Here is an 18,572-nt window from a genome sequence, read left to right as displayed (position 1 = left end):
TTGTTTACAAGTAGCTCCTTTACTCCTATTTCAGCATTTGAAATAGCTGATTTAGCCTGTGGTATAGTCACCTATACTGAAAGTTTTGATACTGGAGTATAGGCTATTGAAAGCCTAAGTAAATACAGCCAGCAGAAGAGATTACACTCTCAGTGGGGGCATGATAGTGAAAAGTAAATAAAATAGAGGCGGCCTTCAAGGGCTTAGAAATTATCATATGTGCCTCCCTAGGTTTGCTTTCGACTAGAATATCAAGAGAACACAGAAAAATTGTTGATAAAAGTAAATTGGAAAGTTGTTTAAAATTACATGTCCTATTTGAAAAATGTAAGTTTTTTTTGGACTTGACTGTCCCTTTAAGTAATAAAATGCTTATTGTCCATTGTTCTGTCTAAGTATTGAGCTTTGGTGTTGCAGACAAATATAAGATAAGGAAGCAAGTGTGTGTACACAAAGTGATAACATAATGAGATCTGATATTACCTGCAGCTCAACCCATTGTAATAGGCTGTGGTTTCAAAGCACAAAAACAGCTACTTCATATACACAAATAAACCTGAAAATGCAATTTCTCCTACATTTTATACTCTGCAGCAGGTATGACAAGTTTTTGAAAATACATTAATGGAAAAATAATTGTACATTGTACTGTCCCTTTAACCTCCTTGCAGCAGTTAAATGATGAACTAGACCAAGTATTTTTTTGGTTATAATGACCCTTTATTTTTAACATTGGCTGTAAAATATATACCATAAAAGTGATCAAATAAAGTGACTATAATAACACTACATAAAGGACACACTTGTTTAAAAATCTTCACCACTATAATCACTTCAAAAAGAAAACAAAGGAAACGCCACAAAAGTGTATCCGTATATAAACGTTTTAAATTCCACAATAGTTACTCACGATGGATAGAACTGACAACGAGCTCTATCGTTACTAGACAGATGTATCTTTATGGTTTTATATTGCACCTAACAACAGACAGTCTCTGGCATTATTTATTTTAAATATATAAAGGCAATAAAAAAAATTAAGAATTATAAGAGTGCAGTCATTTACTAGTACAGTTCCTCAGTCAGTATAAGGGATATGTGATATGCAACGCTAAATAAATGCCCACGTGGTTATTTGTAGTGTTTGTGCAAATTGACCTAACAATGGTTAATTCTTTATAGTGGTGCCGTTTCTTTTGTACAATCATAATACAAGTGAATGTTTACAGCTTAAAATGGACAGTAATTTCAAAATTATAAAGATTTATGATTTTCGGCTTGATGATCTAAAGTTCTCTGGGCTGGCGATATTGTTAAAGGATGCTCGCCAGTTCTCATTGGCGTATTTAGGTTTTGTGCTGCCCAAGGCAAACAAAATTCCACTACCCCCCACCCCCACTAGGATTAAGGCCTTTTGCAGTCTTTAGATATTTTTAGGTGTAAGGTGAAACATGCATATATATACAGTATATACATACAACAAATATACTGTATATACTATCTATCTATCTATCTATCTATCTATCTATCTATCTATCTATCTATCTATCTATCTATCTATCTATACACACACACATATATACAACAAATATACTGTATATACTATCTATCTATCTATCTATCTATCTATCTATCTATCTATCTATATATATACACCCACACATATATACAACAAATATACTGTATATACTATCTATCTATCTATCTATCTATCTATCTATCTATCTATCTATCTATCTATCTATCTATCTATCTATCTATATACACACACATATATACAACAAATATACTGTATATACTATCTATCTATCTATCTATCTATCTATCTATCTATCTATCTATCTATCTATATATATACACATATATATATATATATATATATATATATATAAAACACACACATATACATATAACATACTATACGCACTTGCTACATTATCTGCTATAGGGCATACCCACTCCTGATGTCTCCGAGAGTAGAGAAGCTGTCTAAACATGAGATAGAAATGGTGTCATGGATTTGCAATGAAACATGCAGCATTTACTGACTTAGAGGCCTATTTATGAATCGTTTGTCAGACCTGATCCGACAGTGCGGATCAGGTCCGACAGACATCACTGAATGAGGAGAGCAATATGCTATCCATATTCAGCATTGCACCAGCAGCTCACAAGAGCTGCTGTTGCAATGCCGCCCCCTGCAGACTCGTGGCCAATCGGCCGCCAGCAGGGGGTGTCAATCAACCCAATCATACTCAATCAGGTTGAATTCCGGAGATTCCTGTCCGCCACATCAGAGCAGGTGGACAGGGGTATGGAGCAGCGGTCTTAAGACCGCTGCTTCATAACTGCTGTTACCGGCTCGCCAGAAACACGGGACATCAAGCTCCATTTGGAGCTTGATAGATAGGCCCCATACTATCCATTCTATGGGGTGACTTTTTATGAGACTAGATGTCTGCCAAACTAGTACACCATTATCCCGCCCACTCCAGTGTCAAAACATTTACACTGTCGTCCCCATGCACCTTTGCCACACCCCAGCAGGTAACTCTCCATTCGTAGACAGAAGGTTACCGCGTGCTGTAAGCAGGTGAGGTCTCGACTAAGCACTCGACTGGCTCCGGGGAGCATCAAGCAATGGTGCACCATCCAGTCACAGTCAGATATGTAGGGTTCATGGCCGGCTCGGAAATCAATAAAGGGCCACTTCTTGGCTGTGCCTGTGCAGGGTGGGGCTAATGCTCCCTACAGAGACTAAGTGCCAGTGCCGGATAAACTTCCCACCAGCAGGAATTGCAAGGGACAATTTTTAAAATAAAATTACTGGCTCAAGATATTAATGTATAAGTAGGTAAAAAGTGCCCCCCTCCCAAGCAGCTGCCCTAGGCATGGGCCCTGTTGGCCTAGGCCTTAATACATCTCTGCCACTGCTTCTGTTTCCCTGGTGAAATTATCTAAAGCCACCTTTTACCTTGAAGACAGGGTATCTCGCTAAAGGGCGCATACTGCATGTTCGTATGAGAAGGAGATACGTACATTACAAAAGTGAACAATGAAATTCCTAATTTAAAAATCATATAAAAGGAATAATTGAACCATTCACGCAAAAATATGCAGGAAAAAATTTTATTGTTAAGGTGCATCAAAAATTGTAACACAATTGTTCACCAAAAATCGTATTTTATCAAAAACTTATCATTTGTATGTAAATCCCATAGGAATAAATAGTATTAAATATGCACAGCGTAATTTGTAATTTAAGTGCACTGGATGTGCAAAAATCACACATAGATTCTTACTTATAAGTACAAAATACAAAGCGTAATTGCTGTTTTGGTAAAATAGGCTGAACACGGTTGTGTATGAAATTTAATCTCAAATCCCAGCATAATTATTTAAACATTTTCGCCCTACAGATCTCACTGTTTTTTCTCACAAATTAAAAGGTGGTGAGTTTTTATCAAAATACTAGAAAAAAAAAATATATCTAAAAGGAAAACCCATGTATACGATAATAACAGTGAATTTAAAGTACAGTGCCCTGAATACAGCATATTTTTATTGTATTAGGCGTAAAATTCAAGTTTAAACATACGCTGGTTTCTCCCTGTGTACTTCGTTCTCCATTGGGATCTTTTACATAGCAGAGAGCTCTCATTATTTTTATGGGGACATCTCGCCACTCGCAGGGACAGCCCCTTTTGTTTGATAATTGTACATAGACTGTCCTTGCGAGGCTAAACCTGTTTTTTTCACGTAATTGGTGCTGAACATTTGATCATTGGGCCCTCTGTGAGTTCATACAAATTCAAACAATGTTCAACTTACTTTGATTATAAAATTTGCTTTATTCTCTTGGTATCCTTTTTTGAAAGCTCGGCTCAGGAGAAGCAAATAACTACTGGGAGCTAGCTTGTGATTGATGGGAAAACACATGTGCCTGTTATTAGCTCATCTTATGTGTTCAGCTAGCTCCCAGTAGCGAATCCTTGCTCCTGTGTATGTGTATAGAGCGCTATATAGCAGCAGATTATCCATTTGCAAGAGCACTAGATGGCAGCTCTGTTTCCTGCCATGTAGTGCTCCAGATGCTACCTAGGTATCTATTTAACAAATAATACCATAGGAACGAAGTAAAATGGACACTTTTTTTTTTTAAGTTGCATGTTCTGTCTGAATCACAAAATATTTTTTTGGGTTTCCTTTAAGATAGAGCATTTTAAACAACATTCTGGTTTACGTCTATTATCTAATTTGCTTTGTTGTTATCTACTAGTTTCTGATAGGAGGCTGAACACATGCTTCTTGTCATTGGCTCAGCTAGCTTCCAGTAGTGCATTTTATATTTCTAAAAAATATTTTTTTGTTAACTTTTTTTTAAAATTTCAGATCCCCAAGGCTTACACTGTTGGAAATGTTAGGTAATTACCTTTCCAACGGTGGGTCTTGGGGGTCTGTAGCTGCTTAGATGCCTGAGATACAGGCTTCTAAGCAGAATGCCCCCTGCTCCTATATTTAACATTGTTAATGTTAAATAAAGTTGCGAGGTGATGTCATCACGCCATTGCACGTGACGTCACTGCGCATGACTTGAAGCCCCGGTGATGCCTGTCACTATGCAGGGCCGATCGCCAGGGTAGGAGCCGGTGGGAGCCCCCGGATCTCCCTCAAAGTGGGAGAGTGCGGCTCTGAGTCATCATTAGCACCTGACTGAGACAATTTGTGACAACTCAGAGTCGTCATTAGCACTCAAGGGGTTAATAAGGTGAATTAATTTCCAACCTTTTATCAGAAACATATTTAAAGGATTAATTATTAAATTATTTTGAAAGCATTTCTGTATGTTATATATTCCCTTTTGCTATGGAAGTATCACTCATAATTTGCTATTTTATTCTTACTAATATAAAAGGGTGGATTTTTTTTAACGTTTGGCAGGGGGGGGGGGCGTTAAAGAAAAATAGCTATCATTTTATAAATGAATACTCTTAGCCATAGTGGGATCAGCATGAGGTGTGCAATTGATGCAGGTGTGGTATGTGCGTAAAACATGTTATAAAACAAGCCCCAGTTGTAAAGACAGAACTCACATTAACTATAATCACACTGTGTGAGTGGATGGATTTTCTCTCTACATTTACAATAATCAAAAGGAGTCTATTCTAGGAAGTAAAGAGTTAGAATTTGAAGAAAGTAGAGAGAACATATTGTAGCACAAATATTAAAGCCTCTTACATGAAATCTTGTTTTAGTGCTGAGATTGACTAATATATCATGTTATACAGTTGTATTGTAATACTTAAAGTCACTTTAACATATGTGAGACAGAATCACAATGAAAAACACACTCACAGACACACATGTACACACACTCACATACACACATGTACACACACTCACATACACACATGTACACACACATGTACACACACTCATATACACACATGTACACACACATGTACACACATGTACACACACATGTACACACACTCACATACACACATGTACACACACTCACATACACACATGTACACACACATGTACACACACTTACATACACACATGTACACACACACATGTACACACACTCACATACACACATGTACACACACATGTACACACACTCACATACACACATGTACACACACTCACATACACACATGTACACACACTCACATACACACATGTACACACACATGTACACACACTCACATAAATACATAAATACATACACATACATACACATACATATATATGTGAGACAGAAACAAAGTGAAACATACACTCACATACACACACTCACATAAATACATACTTACACTTACACACACATACATATGTGAGACAGAAACAAAGTGAAACACACACTCACATACACACATGTACACACACTCACATAAATACATATGCTGACATACACACATACATATGTTAGACAGAAATACAGTGAAACACACACTCACATAAATACATACTTACACATACACACACATATGTGAGACAGAAACAAAGTTAAACACACACTCACATACACACATGTACAGTACACACTCGCATAAATACATATGCACACACACATACTTACACACACATACATTATAAGTGAGACAGAAACAAAGTGAACCACACTTACTTATACACACTTACACACACACACACATGCATTTACATATGTGATAAGAAAACATATAATACACACACATAAACAAACACACATACATACATACACACTTTACCATATGTGAGACTGAAACACAGTGAAACACACATTCACATACACCCTTATAAACACATAAACATATTTACCGTATTTATATATACATTCAGACACAAACATAAATACAAATACATGCACACATTTATATACTATATATACATGCACACACAAATACACATGCACAAACTGACACATATATACACGCACACACATACAAATCCTATACTATAATTATACTATAATACTATAATTATACTATGGTTTTGATACAGTATACGTAAGCAAGAGTTGTGTTTTAAAACATATTATAAATAATACACTTAAAAACTTTAGCTGTAAGAACAAGGCACCCTCTAACCCAGTTGTATTATAATACTGGTGTTAAAAACTTCAACACAGATTTATTTTCAAGACTTAATTACAATATGACATAAATATTGCACCACTGGTATGATATATACTTTTAAATTGAAATATAACAGATACATTATGAATCCGTAGCACAAACATTAAAATGTATATGCATGTGTACAAGAAGGGTTAACATGTGTATGCATGTGTACAAGAAGGGTTAAAATGTATATGCATGTGTACAAGAAGGGGAATTGTTTTTTTTAAAAAAAAATCTTAAATTGGTCTGTATTAAAGTAAGTTTGTCAGTTTAGATTACCTCTATCTATCTATCTATCTATCTATCTATATGTCTGTCTGTCTGTACCTCTGTCTATTTATAATACACTGCCACTTAGATGTAGTGTAAGAAAATAAAACAAATATAGTAAAAAAATGAATTACACTAAAAGAACAAAGTTGCACTAATTTCCATTTAATGGTATAACTGTAGCAAAACATAAATCTATAGCAATACTCAGACAATTCTCAGATATGGTGTAACAGATTTATCACAGCTATTAAAAGACCTATTGCTTGACAACAACGCAAAAATATTCCAGATTTAATTAGTAATATAATTATGAATACACAGTAGCACTAATATAAAATAAATCCTGCGCATTACAGACAACCCCAGAGGCTTGCAATCTACTTGACAATTTGTGTTATGCAGGGCAGAGAACCTCTCAAATAACCAAAATTCACACTTTCTAATAAATGAGTCTAATTTTTCACAAATCTGAAGTCTCATCACACAGAGGAACAGATATCCATGTGATTATCAAATTATGTTCTCTTTACAAAGTGCATTTAGGGAAACACAAATTCCTTCCAGCAAGAAACCCAGTGTGTGAAAATAAAAGCAGGATATGCAAACAGTGATGCTAGGGTTAATGCTTCCTCAACCAGTCTAATGCACTATTTGCCCTGTTGGCACTGCACAGAGTCACTAATATTACCAATGTTGTCACCAGATTTTAATTTGAACAAGCTGCATGGAACGACCAGTACAGATCAGAAGCATATGGTCAGAAGCCACAGATCATGTCACTATCTGACAACTAAACATCACAGTTTTCTGAAGTTTCTACATTCTTGAGGTCCCTAGGTACTCCATATCCTTACACAGCAAGATTCTATACATTACACCAATAGAATTTACTATGTGTGTGAGAAAGTAACAGCCTGTGCCACTTACCAGAGTTTCAGGCTGGGCATAGCCAATGTCTTCAATAGCCTTGATGTTAATAATGTGAATGCCCTTCTCTGCAGCAGCAGAATGATACTTTTCATTCTCCCTCATGGTTTCATTGGAAGTTTGTGGCAGATCTCCCGGCACAGAAGTCCTCAAGTCTGTCCCTGCAGTCTGCTGCTCTGTAAGACACAAGCACACATCCAGCTGAGAGTCTCCCACGCCTCTAAAGCTCCTCTCCCAAGCTCAGCCTCTCCTCAGTGCTCCACAGTGTGTGCAACCTCCCCTGGGACTGGCACAGCACACCAGCTAGCTCATTCAATCACAGTGTGTTTACTAAAGCCTGTGTGTAGCAGAACTGCCTCATCCTCACCTAATAAATAGCTCTGGGTTATGTAATGCTTGGAAACTGAAAGGTAGCACTACTTGCAGGGTGGCTGTCACTATAATTAGTGTATCTGCCAGTTTGTGCAGCTATAATATGATATCATAACATACATGTTTATTTGCCCTTGCTGTAAGTATACAGGATATGTACCTCTGGCTGTTGTTAGTGGTTTTATCTAGGAGCTGTTCTAGAGTGACTATGTTTGCTCAGGATCTATGAATTAAGAGATATATTACAGTACTTGGTAATTTTGAAAATAATTAATTGTAGATTAACCAGTAAAATGACAAATAAAAGGCCACTGGAAAAAAAAAAAATATGGACCATGAATATTGTTCTTTTTCATTCTATTTCTTCATCCATAGAAAATAATTATTGCCCCCCCATTCCAATCCATCAGAATTCCCTTGCCAAATGTCTTGTATGTCTTTTCTAATGTTTTTTTTATTGGACAAGAAAGTCAAAGTTAAACTTTCATGCAAAAGATACAGCGTGCAATTTCTAAAACCCTTAACATGTACTTCTGTTATCAAATTTACTTTGTTCTCTTGGTATTCTTTCTTGAAAAGCATACCTAAGTAGGCTCAGGTGCAGCGATGCACTACCTGGAAATAGCTGGTGATTGGTTTCCATTAACTCACCAGATGTGTTAAGCCAGGACCCAGTAATGCTTTACTGCTCTGAGGCTGACTATGGGCGCCATGTACTAAGCTTCGAAGTGACCGTCCGTCTGTATTTCCGCGTCAAAATTCGCTCACGATCTGCTTCTCGTATGTATCAATCTGCGATGTGCTCGAAAAACCACTATTTTCATCAGCGATCGTAATTTTACTCAACTCATCGTTCCGAAGCCTTTTTCCACTTACTACATGTTCGATCGCACGTAAATTCGCTGTAATCGGAAATTATGAATGTTACAACTAATCCGCCCGCTCCAACTTTCACTGTAACTTCGCGTGATTTGCTTTGTGACCATTTAGGTAGCGAATACAATAGAAAACTATAGGGGGTATCAACCTGACGCCAGGTAGAAGTACTTAAGTGAAAGGACTAGACTACTATTGTATCATTATTGGTTTTTGGATCAGTGAATGAAGATGGAGACACTTTTACACATGTTTCTTTTCCGATTAATTCAATTACGAGGAAGAAGGGCTATACAGGCACCGGTTGACAACTTGCAAAGAAGGAGAGGTAGAAGAATCCGAGTCCCTAGAGTTTTCCTTCCACGTATGGGTTTGGAAAGCATTTCTGATCGAGAGATTATCCAGAGATTCCGTTTGGACAGAGAAGCTATTATGCAACTTTACAATGAAATAGCAGAATACCTTGAACCAATGACATTCACAAGCCATACCCGGACTATTAAAACTGTTGGCAGCCTTACATTTTTTTGCCACCGGTTCATTCCAAGCTGTGTCTAGCGTTATAATTGGCATCAGCCAGTCTGCTTTTTCGAGGCACCTAACCAAAGTAGAAGTAGCAGAATCTCCGGAGCAAGCCATCTTGTCAATTTGAATACCGAAAAATAAATAAACAATATTCTAAGATTTCTGGGAAAATGCACATTCTTATACATGTCAGCAGCCAGACGTTGCCGCTTGTCTGGCGATTATGACACCTAGATCGTCACGTGGGTAAAGAACTAAACCAATCAGGTCGCAGACTGCTTCTTAACTTTGCTCTTTCGCGCCGAACGAAGCTTCAAAGTTATCAATAATCCGATTGTCTTCGACACACAATAGACGCGAAATTTTACGGCTTGGTTTTTAGTACATTCATGTAACGAAGTGCCATCCGCATGGTGCGAATGCCGGCGGGTTATTTCGATACGGTCTGTGCGAAAAAATTGACGCCTTAGTACATGGCGCCCTATGTGTTCAACTATGTGTTATATGCAAGCAATAACACAAGTGGCAGTTGATGAATTTTGAAGATGGTGGGGCGTTAGACCCCACCCCTTGAAATAAAGCCCCGTCCCTCAGATGGGATACTAGGGAATTAACTAGGTTTCCAAATATATATATATATATATATATATATATATATATATATATATATATATATATATATATATATATACGTTGATTGGAGTAGCCGTGTTACTCCAGAGATTTAGATATCAAAATAACAAGAGTGTTGCATTGAGCAATGATACTTTTTTTATTGGACTAACTATACATTTATAAGTTGACAAGCTTTTGGAAGAGTTCCTTCCTTTATCAAGTCTGAAGCAATACTGACCAATTCAATGGAATTTACAGATTATATCTTAAAACACAGAATAGCTAAGAAGACAGAAAGTGCAGGGAGAGGAGGAGGTGTCGTAAAAATCATGAGGGGGGGGGGGGGCTTAGGTAACAGGCAAACAGTGTCCAGTGTAGGAGAACAGACAGGGGAAATATATAGCTATACATAGAGCATATACTGACATAAAGTTATATATCAACATTGAATCAATATCTATAAAGATGTGAAATTGTATATACAGGGGGAATACAAAAGTTAAAAAAAGACAAAAGTGTGGGCTTTCCTGTGTACCTATGTATAAAGAATGTGGAATATACAATGTAATTGACTAAATGAAAGTACATTACAAAACATTTTAATGTGTTAAGAATCCAGAGTCCACATTTAGTCCAGAATTAAACAAGTTGAAGTGCATTATCATTTTTTTTTCAAAGGTTTTTCTTTCCATGGTGTTTTTGAAGTTGCCTCTGAGAATTTTGATTTTGAGGTTTTGGATGGAGTGGTCAGGTTGGGTGAAATGGTGACCAACAAGGGTGCAGTATTTTGTTTCACAGTGGTTTTTGATTGAGTGTCTGTGTAAGTTCATTTGAAGGTGCAGTTTTTGGCTTGTTTCTCCAATATAGCATCCCACTTCACATGCAGTGCAATGTATCATGTATACCACATTTGCAGTTATACATGAATATGCCCATTTAATGTTATATACAGCTATACATTTCCATTGTCTGTTCTCCTACACTGGACACTGTCGGCCTGTTACCTAAGCCCCCTTCATGATTTTTACGACACCTCCTGCCAAAATTCATTTAAAAAACAAAGATCGTAAGTATAGTCTATCACAGTGGTTCCCAAACTGTGCGCCGTGGCAACCTGGTGTGCTGTGACTGGCATACAAGGGTGCTGCAAAATATATCCAATTGTCCGTTATTTTAATTGCTCATAAATTAACTCGCCCAGATGCGACACGTGTAGATTATTACCACAATCTAGCAATCCTTCACAGAGTTTCAACTGTTAATTTTATTTCAAATTGGCACAAACAGTAAGATCCTGGGAAACTATACAAAAACAATTTATGCTGAGGCAAAAGAATTTAGTCACTGTTTTGTGTATGACTTGCAATAAGAGGAGGCCTTTCCTTGTGTTTTGAAATACATCCCTGATGTTACTGAATATGTAATACTTGACTTGAGGGGGTTAATTTAGTTACTACATTACTTCCTTTGTGTGGGGAAAGTGCTTGCCTCACATAATTGGCCACAGCAGAGAAGGTAACCTAAGTTACAACATGGCAGCTCCCATTGTTTTATAGACACTAAAACTTTACACTTATTTTGTCAATATTTAAACACCTAATGAAACTATAAAAAAATACATCTACAAGTTATTCTCAGACTAATCTTTTCTTTGAATACATCATTATATCTAGCATTTATTTAGTGTTTAATGTTCCTTTAAAATGACATGCTCAATCTGAAACATGCAGGTTTCATGTTGACTTTCCTATCCCTTTAAACGGTTTTTCTAATGAATGCATGCTATTTATTAGTGATATCGCGTTAAATGCAGAAATATATATATATTAAGTAGCTATAATATCTCTTTAAATATCATGGGCACTCAAAATAATACATAGAACATTATTGTTAGTTTGTATAAGGTTTGCAACTTCTGGCCTCTCCTTACAAGTGGAACATTTGACAGAAGTCCATAAAAAAAATTCCAGCTGATATTTTAACTTTTTAAAGTCACTTTAGAGAACTGTTTCTTGGCTGTTGTTGTAAAAGTTTGCACATGCTCAGTACATTATTACATAGTTATTAGGCACAACCTTTTTTTTGTTTTAAAGAAAGTTAAACGTTTCCAGTTTACTTCTATTATCAAATTTGCTGCATTCTCTTGGTATCATTTGTTGAAGGAGCAGCAATGCACTACTGATTTCTACCTGAACACATGAGCCTATGAAAATCTGTATATATTTTTAGCCATCAATCAGAAGATAGAACCTAGGTTCTTTGCTGCTCCTGAGCTCACCTAGATAAACCTTTCAGCAAAGGATAACAGGAGAAGGAAGCAAATTAAATAATAGAAGTTAATTGGAAAGTTGTTTACAATTGTATACTCTGTCTGAATCACGAATGTCTAATTATGACTTTACTTTTAATATTTAATTTAATGGTCTAAGATGTATTTCTTTTTTTAGACTGTTGCACTAGATATAAATATCCCATAAAAGAGAGTGAACAGGTATCAGAGCATAGATAGCTTTAAGGAAATGAAATCAAGTGCGGCTACTCTCACCATCCCTTATTGTAGTGTAATGGAAACAAGTGAGGGATTTTTATTGTGTAGGTATTTTAGTGTTTGCAGAATCAGTCATCTTAAGTGTTCGCGCCAGCCGGCACTGACACAGGATATGGAACGGGTGATTAAAAACTAAACTTGTTGCACGCTGGAGAATGCTGGCACTATTTCATTTCTGACCTTGGTTTAAAGGGACATTACATTGCAGAAAAAAAGTCTTACTGTATTAGAGCACTTTATTATTGCCTCGTCACTTGAATATAACTACAGGTATATCTCGCTCATACAGCGGGTTAGGGATCAGAGCCCCGCTGTAAAGTCTTTTCACTTGTCAGTGTGTTTAAAGGGACATAATACTCATATGGTAAATTGCTTGAAAGTGATGCAGCATAACTGTATAAAGCTGACATGAAAATATCACTTAAGCATCTCTATGTAAAACAAAATTGTCATCTCTCCAGAGTAAGTGTTCTGTAAACAGTTATACTTCTTTTGAGTGAGCTGATGGGAGCTCTGTTAATTTTTTAAATTGTATTTGCTAGCAGTAATTTGTGGGTAGACTTGGTGCTGGGGCAATGGTCAAAATTCTGATACTTAGTCAATGGCGTTTAAGCCGTATCTCATTTAACATACTAAGTTAACTTTAACGTGACTCTGAGTACAACTCAAGGCAGTATACCCGCCTATGCTTTAAAGGGCATGAATAGATTAATGACGTACAATAACGGATTGGATTTTTATAACATATGAAACCTCTTGATTGTATTTCTAAGCTCCTGCCTATATGTAATGCGTTTATAGTCTCTATACACGCTGGCATGATATTTCATTTGTAGTTTTGTACGATCCTTTTAGTAACAAGCTAACAGCAGTTACCGAGAACTATAAGGGTTCATTATTTTAAACGTTTCTGTAAAACCACAGGATTAAATATACTGCTGACCCATAATCAAGTGATAAGTGTTAAACTTCAATCAATACAAATGGGAGCTCTGTCTTTCAGTCAAAGAATCCAATGGCCCTTTAGTAGCAGGAAATTAATATAATGTATCAGATGTAATACTTCAAGTAACGAGTGTACAAAATAGCTAGAACACTTTGTGATACTGTTATATATAGGCTCTGTTAAGATGTTATTTAAACGGAGCAATACAATTTAACCCTTCACAAGTGTAATATTTTAATTATCAGTAGTGCAATTTGATACAGAGAGAAAGTATTTAGCCCTATACTGGTGCTACCATGATTCAATTATAAGAATACAATATTCGCACCCTAACATAAGGATATAATGGGAACTATCAACTGCAACTTAAGCTGATATTTATATAAGCACCTAAGTGCCAATGTTTATCACAAACATACGAACATTCCAACCTCACGTATTACTTATGATATATTAAAGTTTTACAGGTGATATAACTGGATACTCTCCTAATCGCAATCATAATAGTATTATTCCAGACACTGTATGTGATATATATTATGCTACCCTGAGTCCACGTTGGATATTTCTATTAGACCACCAGCACTTTACCTGTATTACACCAGTTATACAACTGGACTTATTACTTGCAAGCATTTTAGTTTTAAATACACAAAGTTTTTTATAAATATTTATTTATATAATTAGAGAAAAATAATTACAATTCTGAAAAATACAATAAAAGCATATTATAAAAAGGATACGAGATATTAGTAGAAAATTAGCTATCAATGAATAATTCCAAGTAATCGGTAACAAATAAACCAATGCAAGTCAGGGGGAGAGAAAAAATAAAAAATTTGGATTACCGGCCGTTACCATACGGGAGAATCTTGTTATATCTTGTTCCCCTTTTTCAATTATTAAATAAAATCTTATTAACCTATATCACACGAAAAGCAAAACAAAACAAAAAAAAACACAAAAAAAAACAAAAAAAAAAAAAAAAGAAAAAAAAAAAACCCAAAGGTCTGTCGGACCCCCCCAAACCCTGTTATTCATCATCCAGAGCCCATTCTTGCGGAAAGCGACCCGAGAGGATATTAATTAAATACACCCAGTTTTTAATTATGTTCTAATAAAGATTTATATTTTAATTTGTGTGGCTTTTTTTCCTAACCTCATACTCTTCACTTAAAGAGTCACGAAACCCACATTTTTTATGTCATGATTTAGAAAGAGCTTGTAATTTTAAACAACTTTCTAATTTACTTCTATTATCCAATTTGCTTTATCGTCTTGATATCCTTTGCTGAAAAGCATATCTAGATAGGCTCAGTAGCTGCTGATTGGTGGCTGCACACAGATGCCTCGTGTGATTGGCTCACCCATGTGCATTGCTATTTCTTCAACAAAAGGTATCTAAAGAATGAAGCAAATTATATAATAGAAGTAAATTGGAATATTGTTTAAAATAGTATTCTCTACCTGAATCATGAAAGAAAGATTTTGGGTTTAGTGTCCCTTTCAGAGTCTCAACTGAGTGCTTATATAGTATCCTTTTAGTTCAATTTCTCGGATTGATCATTAGTCAACAGTTATACTTCAGCTGCTGTCTAGCTCCAAGTTGAAGAAAAAAAATAACTAATCAGCATCAGCGATACAGTCGGACAGATAGCTCAACATGCTAAGGCACTGTGGCTGAGCTCTGTAGCAACACAAGGGTTGCAGGTTCGATCCCCGGCGAGGTCCACTCAGCCTTTCATCCTTCCGAGGTCGATAAAATGAGCAGCACCTTGAGACCCTTACGGGTGATTAGCCGCACTTTACAAGTACCCAATACAATACTGTGTTAGTGTGCCCTTTGACTAGAATTGAGAAACACTGATATAGAATTTACAACTAAAAAAAGGTACTTATCATCAGATTTACCGATACTTTCCACTAGATATATATATTGGTATGCTCAGTCGTGTGCTCCTGTCTTGAGCACTATATGGCAGCAACTTTATATATATTGTTTTGAAGACAGGTGCACACTCTTGTTCCTACCTCAGTATGCTCTCAATGAAAAGAGTGGTGTCAACAAAAGATATCAAGAGTAAGAAGTTAATTGGAAAGTGCTTTTAAAATTGTGCCCTCTATCTGAATCATGAAAATATCATTTTGACTTCCATGTTCCTTTATAAGTTTAACTAGAACTTTGACACAGGAAATGCCACTATAATATTACTTAACAAATAATCATCATAACAATAAAAACAAAGAAATATATCTTAAAGGGACAGTCTAGTATAAATTAAACTTTCATTATTCAGATAGGACTTTTAATTTTATTCAACTTTCCAATTTACTTTTATCATTAAATTTGCATTTTTCTCTTGATATGCTTAGTTTAAACTAAACCTAGGTAGGCTCATATGCTAATTTCTAAGCCTTTGAGGGCTGCCTCGTATCACATGCTTTTTAAATCTCTTTTCAACACAAAGAGACAGAAAGTACACGTGGGCCATATAGATAACACTGTGTTCAGGCGCAGGGGGTTATTTAAGATTTAGCACAACACAATGCTACATTTAAAGGGACACTGAACCCATTTTTTTTTTCTTTTGTGATTCAGATAGAGCATGAAATTTTAAGCAACTTTCTAATTTACTCCTATTATCAAATTTTCTTCATTCTCTCGGTATCTTTATTTCAAATGTAAGAATGTAAGTTTAAATGCCGGCCCATTTTTGGTGAACAACCTGGGTTGTACTTGCTGATGCTGAAAAGTGCTGTCCAGAGCTCTAAACTAATAAAAAAGCTTAGATGCCTTCTTTTCAAATACATATAGCAAGAGAATGAAGACAAATTGATAATAGGAGTAAATTAGAAAGTTGCTTAATTTCCATATCATACTCATATCAAGCGCTATTAACGATTCAAGAACAAAGTAATTCGAGGTATCTGGAATAAAAATGGAACCAAGTTTGCAGAAACCAAGCTGAATTAGATCTAATGAAGAACTCAGGGTCCAGGGTGGCAAAAGCGATGAGAGGAGAATATTTTAGGGAACAACAGGTGAAGATCCTCTTCCAGTCTTATCATACACCGGGTTGACAGGCCCGCTGGGATAAATTTAGTAGGAAAACGGTTTGTAATAAATGTAAATACTATGCAGCGGATATGATCCACCTCCTCTGGTCTTGCCCAGTAATACAAAGATTTTGGGGGAAAATTTCATTCTGGGCCACAAAAATTCTGGAACATTATTTCCACATAGATAAATATGCAGTACTTTTTTTGCTGACTCAGGAGGAAGCAGGTCCAAACTATTTATTAATAATTACGGCAGTCCTCATAGGTAGGAAACTTATATTAAAATACTGGCAATCCAATAAAGCACCTAAATATTCTGAATTTAAAAATGGGATATTATATCAATTGTTCTTAGAACAAGCCACAGTACAGATACAGATAGATAATAACATCAAGTTGTTTGTAAATAAATGGGGGTCATTTATTAAGACTTTAGATCAGGAAACCCAAAAACTGATTTTTCAACCTTTTAAGAACTCTCTTTTCATATTAGAAGCTAATCTAAGAGGAGAGTGGCAATATTTTTGAGAGGATATATCAGATCTGAGTGGGGGGGAATTTCCCCCCCCTTTTTTTTTTCCTCTCTGCTTGTTATTGTTTTTTTCTGGATGTGGGGTGTTCTATTTTATGTGTTATGGTCTTGTCTTTGGTTTTAGTTAGAGGAAAAATGCCAAATACAGTACCTACAAGGCATAAAAGGGAATAAGTTGGTCCTCCATAATGTTTTGGTTTCTTTATTTTCTGTTAACTGACTTTTAGTCTGAGTAGATGATGATACCAAAATGTCCATTAATGATATATTTTATTTAGCATGACATATTGTCTGTTGTAAGTGCTGTAATCGCACCTGTATTCTGCTATATGTGTTATTAGTCTCCCTTTGTGTTTTATTTGTAAACCATACTGTTAATTATTTCTTGGCTACAAAAAAAAAAAAAAAAAAAAAAAAAGAAAGTTGCTTAAAATTGCATGCTCTGTCTGAATCACGAAAGAAAAAATTTGGGTTCAGTGTCCCTTTAAGACAATAGATAATAAACAGTCACAGTCATGTGATCAGGGGGCTGGAAGAAGGTTCCTAGATACAAGGTAATCACAGAGGTAAAAAGTATATTAATATAACTGTGTTGGTTATGCAAAACTGGGGAATGGGTAATAAAGGGATTATCTTTCTTTTAAAACAATAGCAATTCTATGGTAGACTGTCCCTTTAAAGGACCATTGAATACATGATAACTGCATAATCCACAAATGCACAATAATTTTCATAATTCTGTTTTTTAGCACAACAGGCCACTTGCACACATGGCACCTATTAGCATCACTACACACTATAAAAAGGGACCTTCACGTGAGGTAACCATTTTGTTTGTCATTAATGGAACACATTTGTAGTTGGGATTATAAACTCTGGAAATTAACAATGCAAATAATGATTCTGATCTTGAGGGGTATCACTAGAACGCTTCACTAACATTACTGACCAATGTTCAGAAATTATCTGCCAAAAACAAATGCAATCCATATGTGTTTAACCCCTGTAAATTTCAACTTGTGAGCCGCACACCGTGCTACACCCAAGCAAGATGCAGCCAGTAATTTGATGGGTCATGTGTCTGCCACTTATTATTGCTGACTGTCTGCTTGGGAACTGCTCCTGAGTGCAACTTTACCTAGGTGTTTAACCCCTTTGTGGGGTGGAGGTTAAACACATAACTACCTAAGTTCAGTATAGCAAAAATGATATGCTCAGTTTTAAAGCAAATCAAACAAAATAATACTAATGCCCCCCAACCAATATATGAGTTAATAGATATTTCTC

At 35.9% G+C, this 18,572-nt stretch overlaps 1 protein-coding gene across 6 annotated transcripts in view; it reads right to left on the bottom strand.

Moving 5' to 3' along the window:
• The window catches only part of ANO1 (anoctamin 1), a 311,489-nt gene that overhangs the window by 187,576 nt on the left and 105,341 nt on the right, over positions 1–18,572 (bottom strand). For 3 of the 6 annotated variants that reach the window (XM_053720573.1, XM_053720569.1, XM_053720572.1), the window contains exon 2: positions 7,812–7,987. The exons of 2 other annotated variants lie outside the window; for them this stretch is intronic. In XM_053720573.1, the coding sequence (XP_053576548.1) occupies positions 7,812–7,916 (105 nt within the window). In that variant the 5' untranslated portion in view covers positions 7,917–7,987. The remainder of the gene's footprint in view (positions 1–7,811; positions 7,988–18,572) is intronic. One more of the 6 variants, XM_053720571.1, reaches the window with a different exon arrangement.

The sequence above is a fragment of the Bombina bombina genome, chromosome 7 (genome assembly GCF_027579735.1).
Source record: "Bombina bombina isolate aBomBom1 chromosome 7, aBomBom1.pri, whole genome shotgun sequence".
In the NCBI taxonomy this organism is placed as follows: domain Eukaryota; kingdom Metazoa; phylum Chordata; class Amphibia; order Anura; family Bombinatoridae; genus Bombina; species Bombina bombina.
The sequence above is the reverse complement of the archived record's forward strand: the minus strand, read 5'-3'. Positions and strand labels throughout refer to the sequence as shown.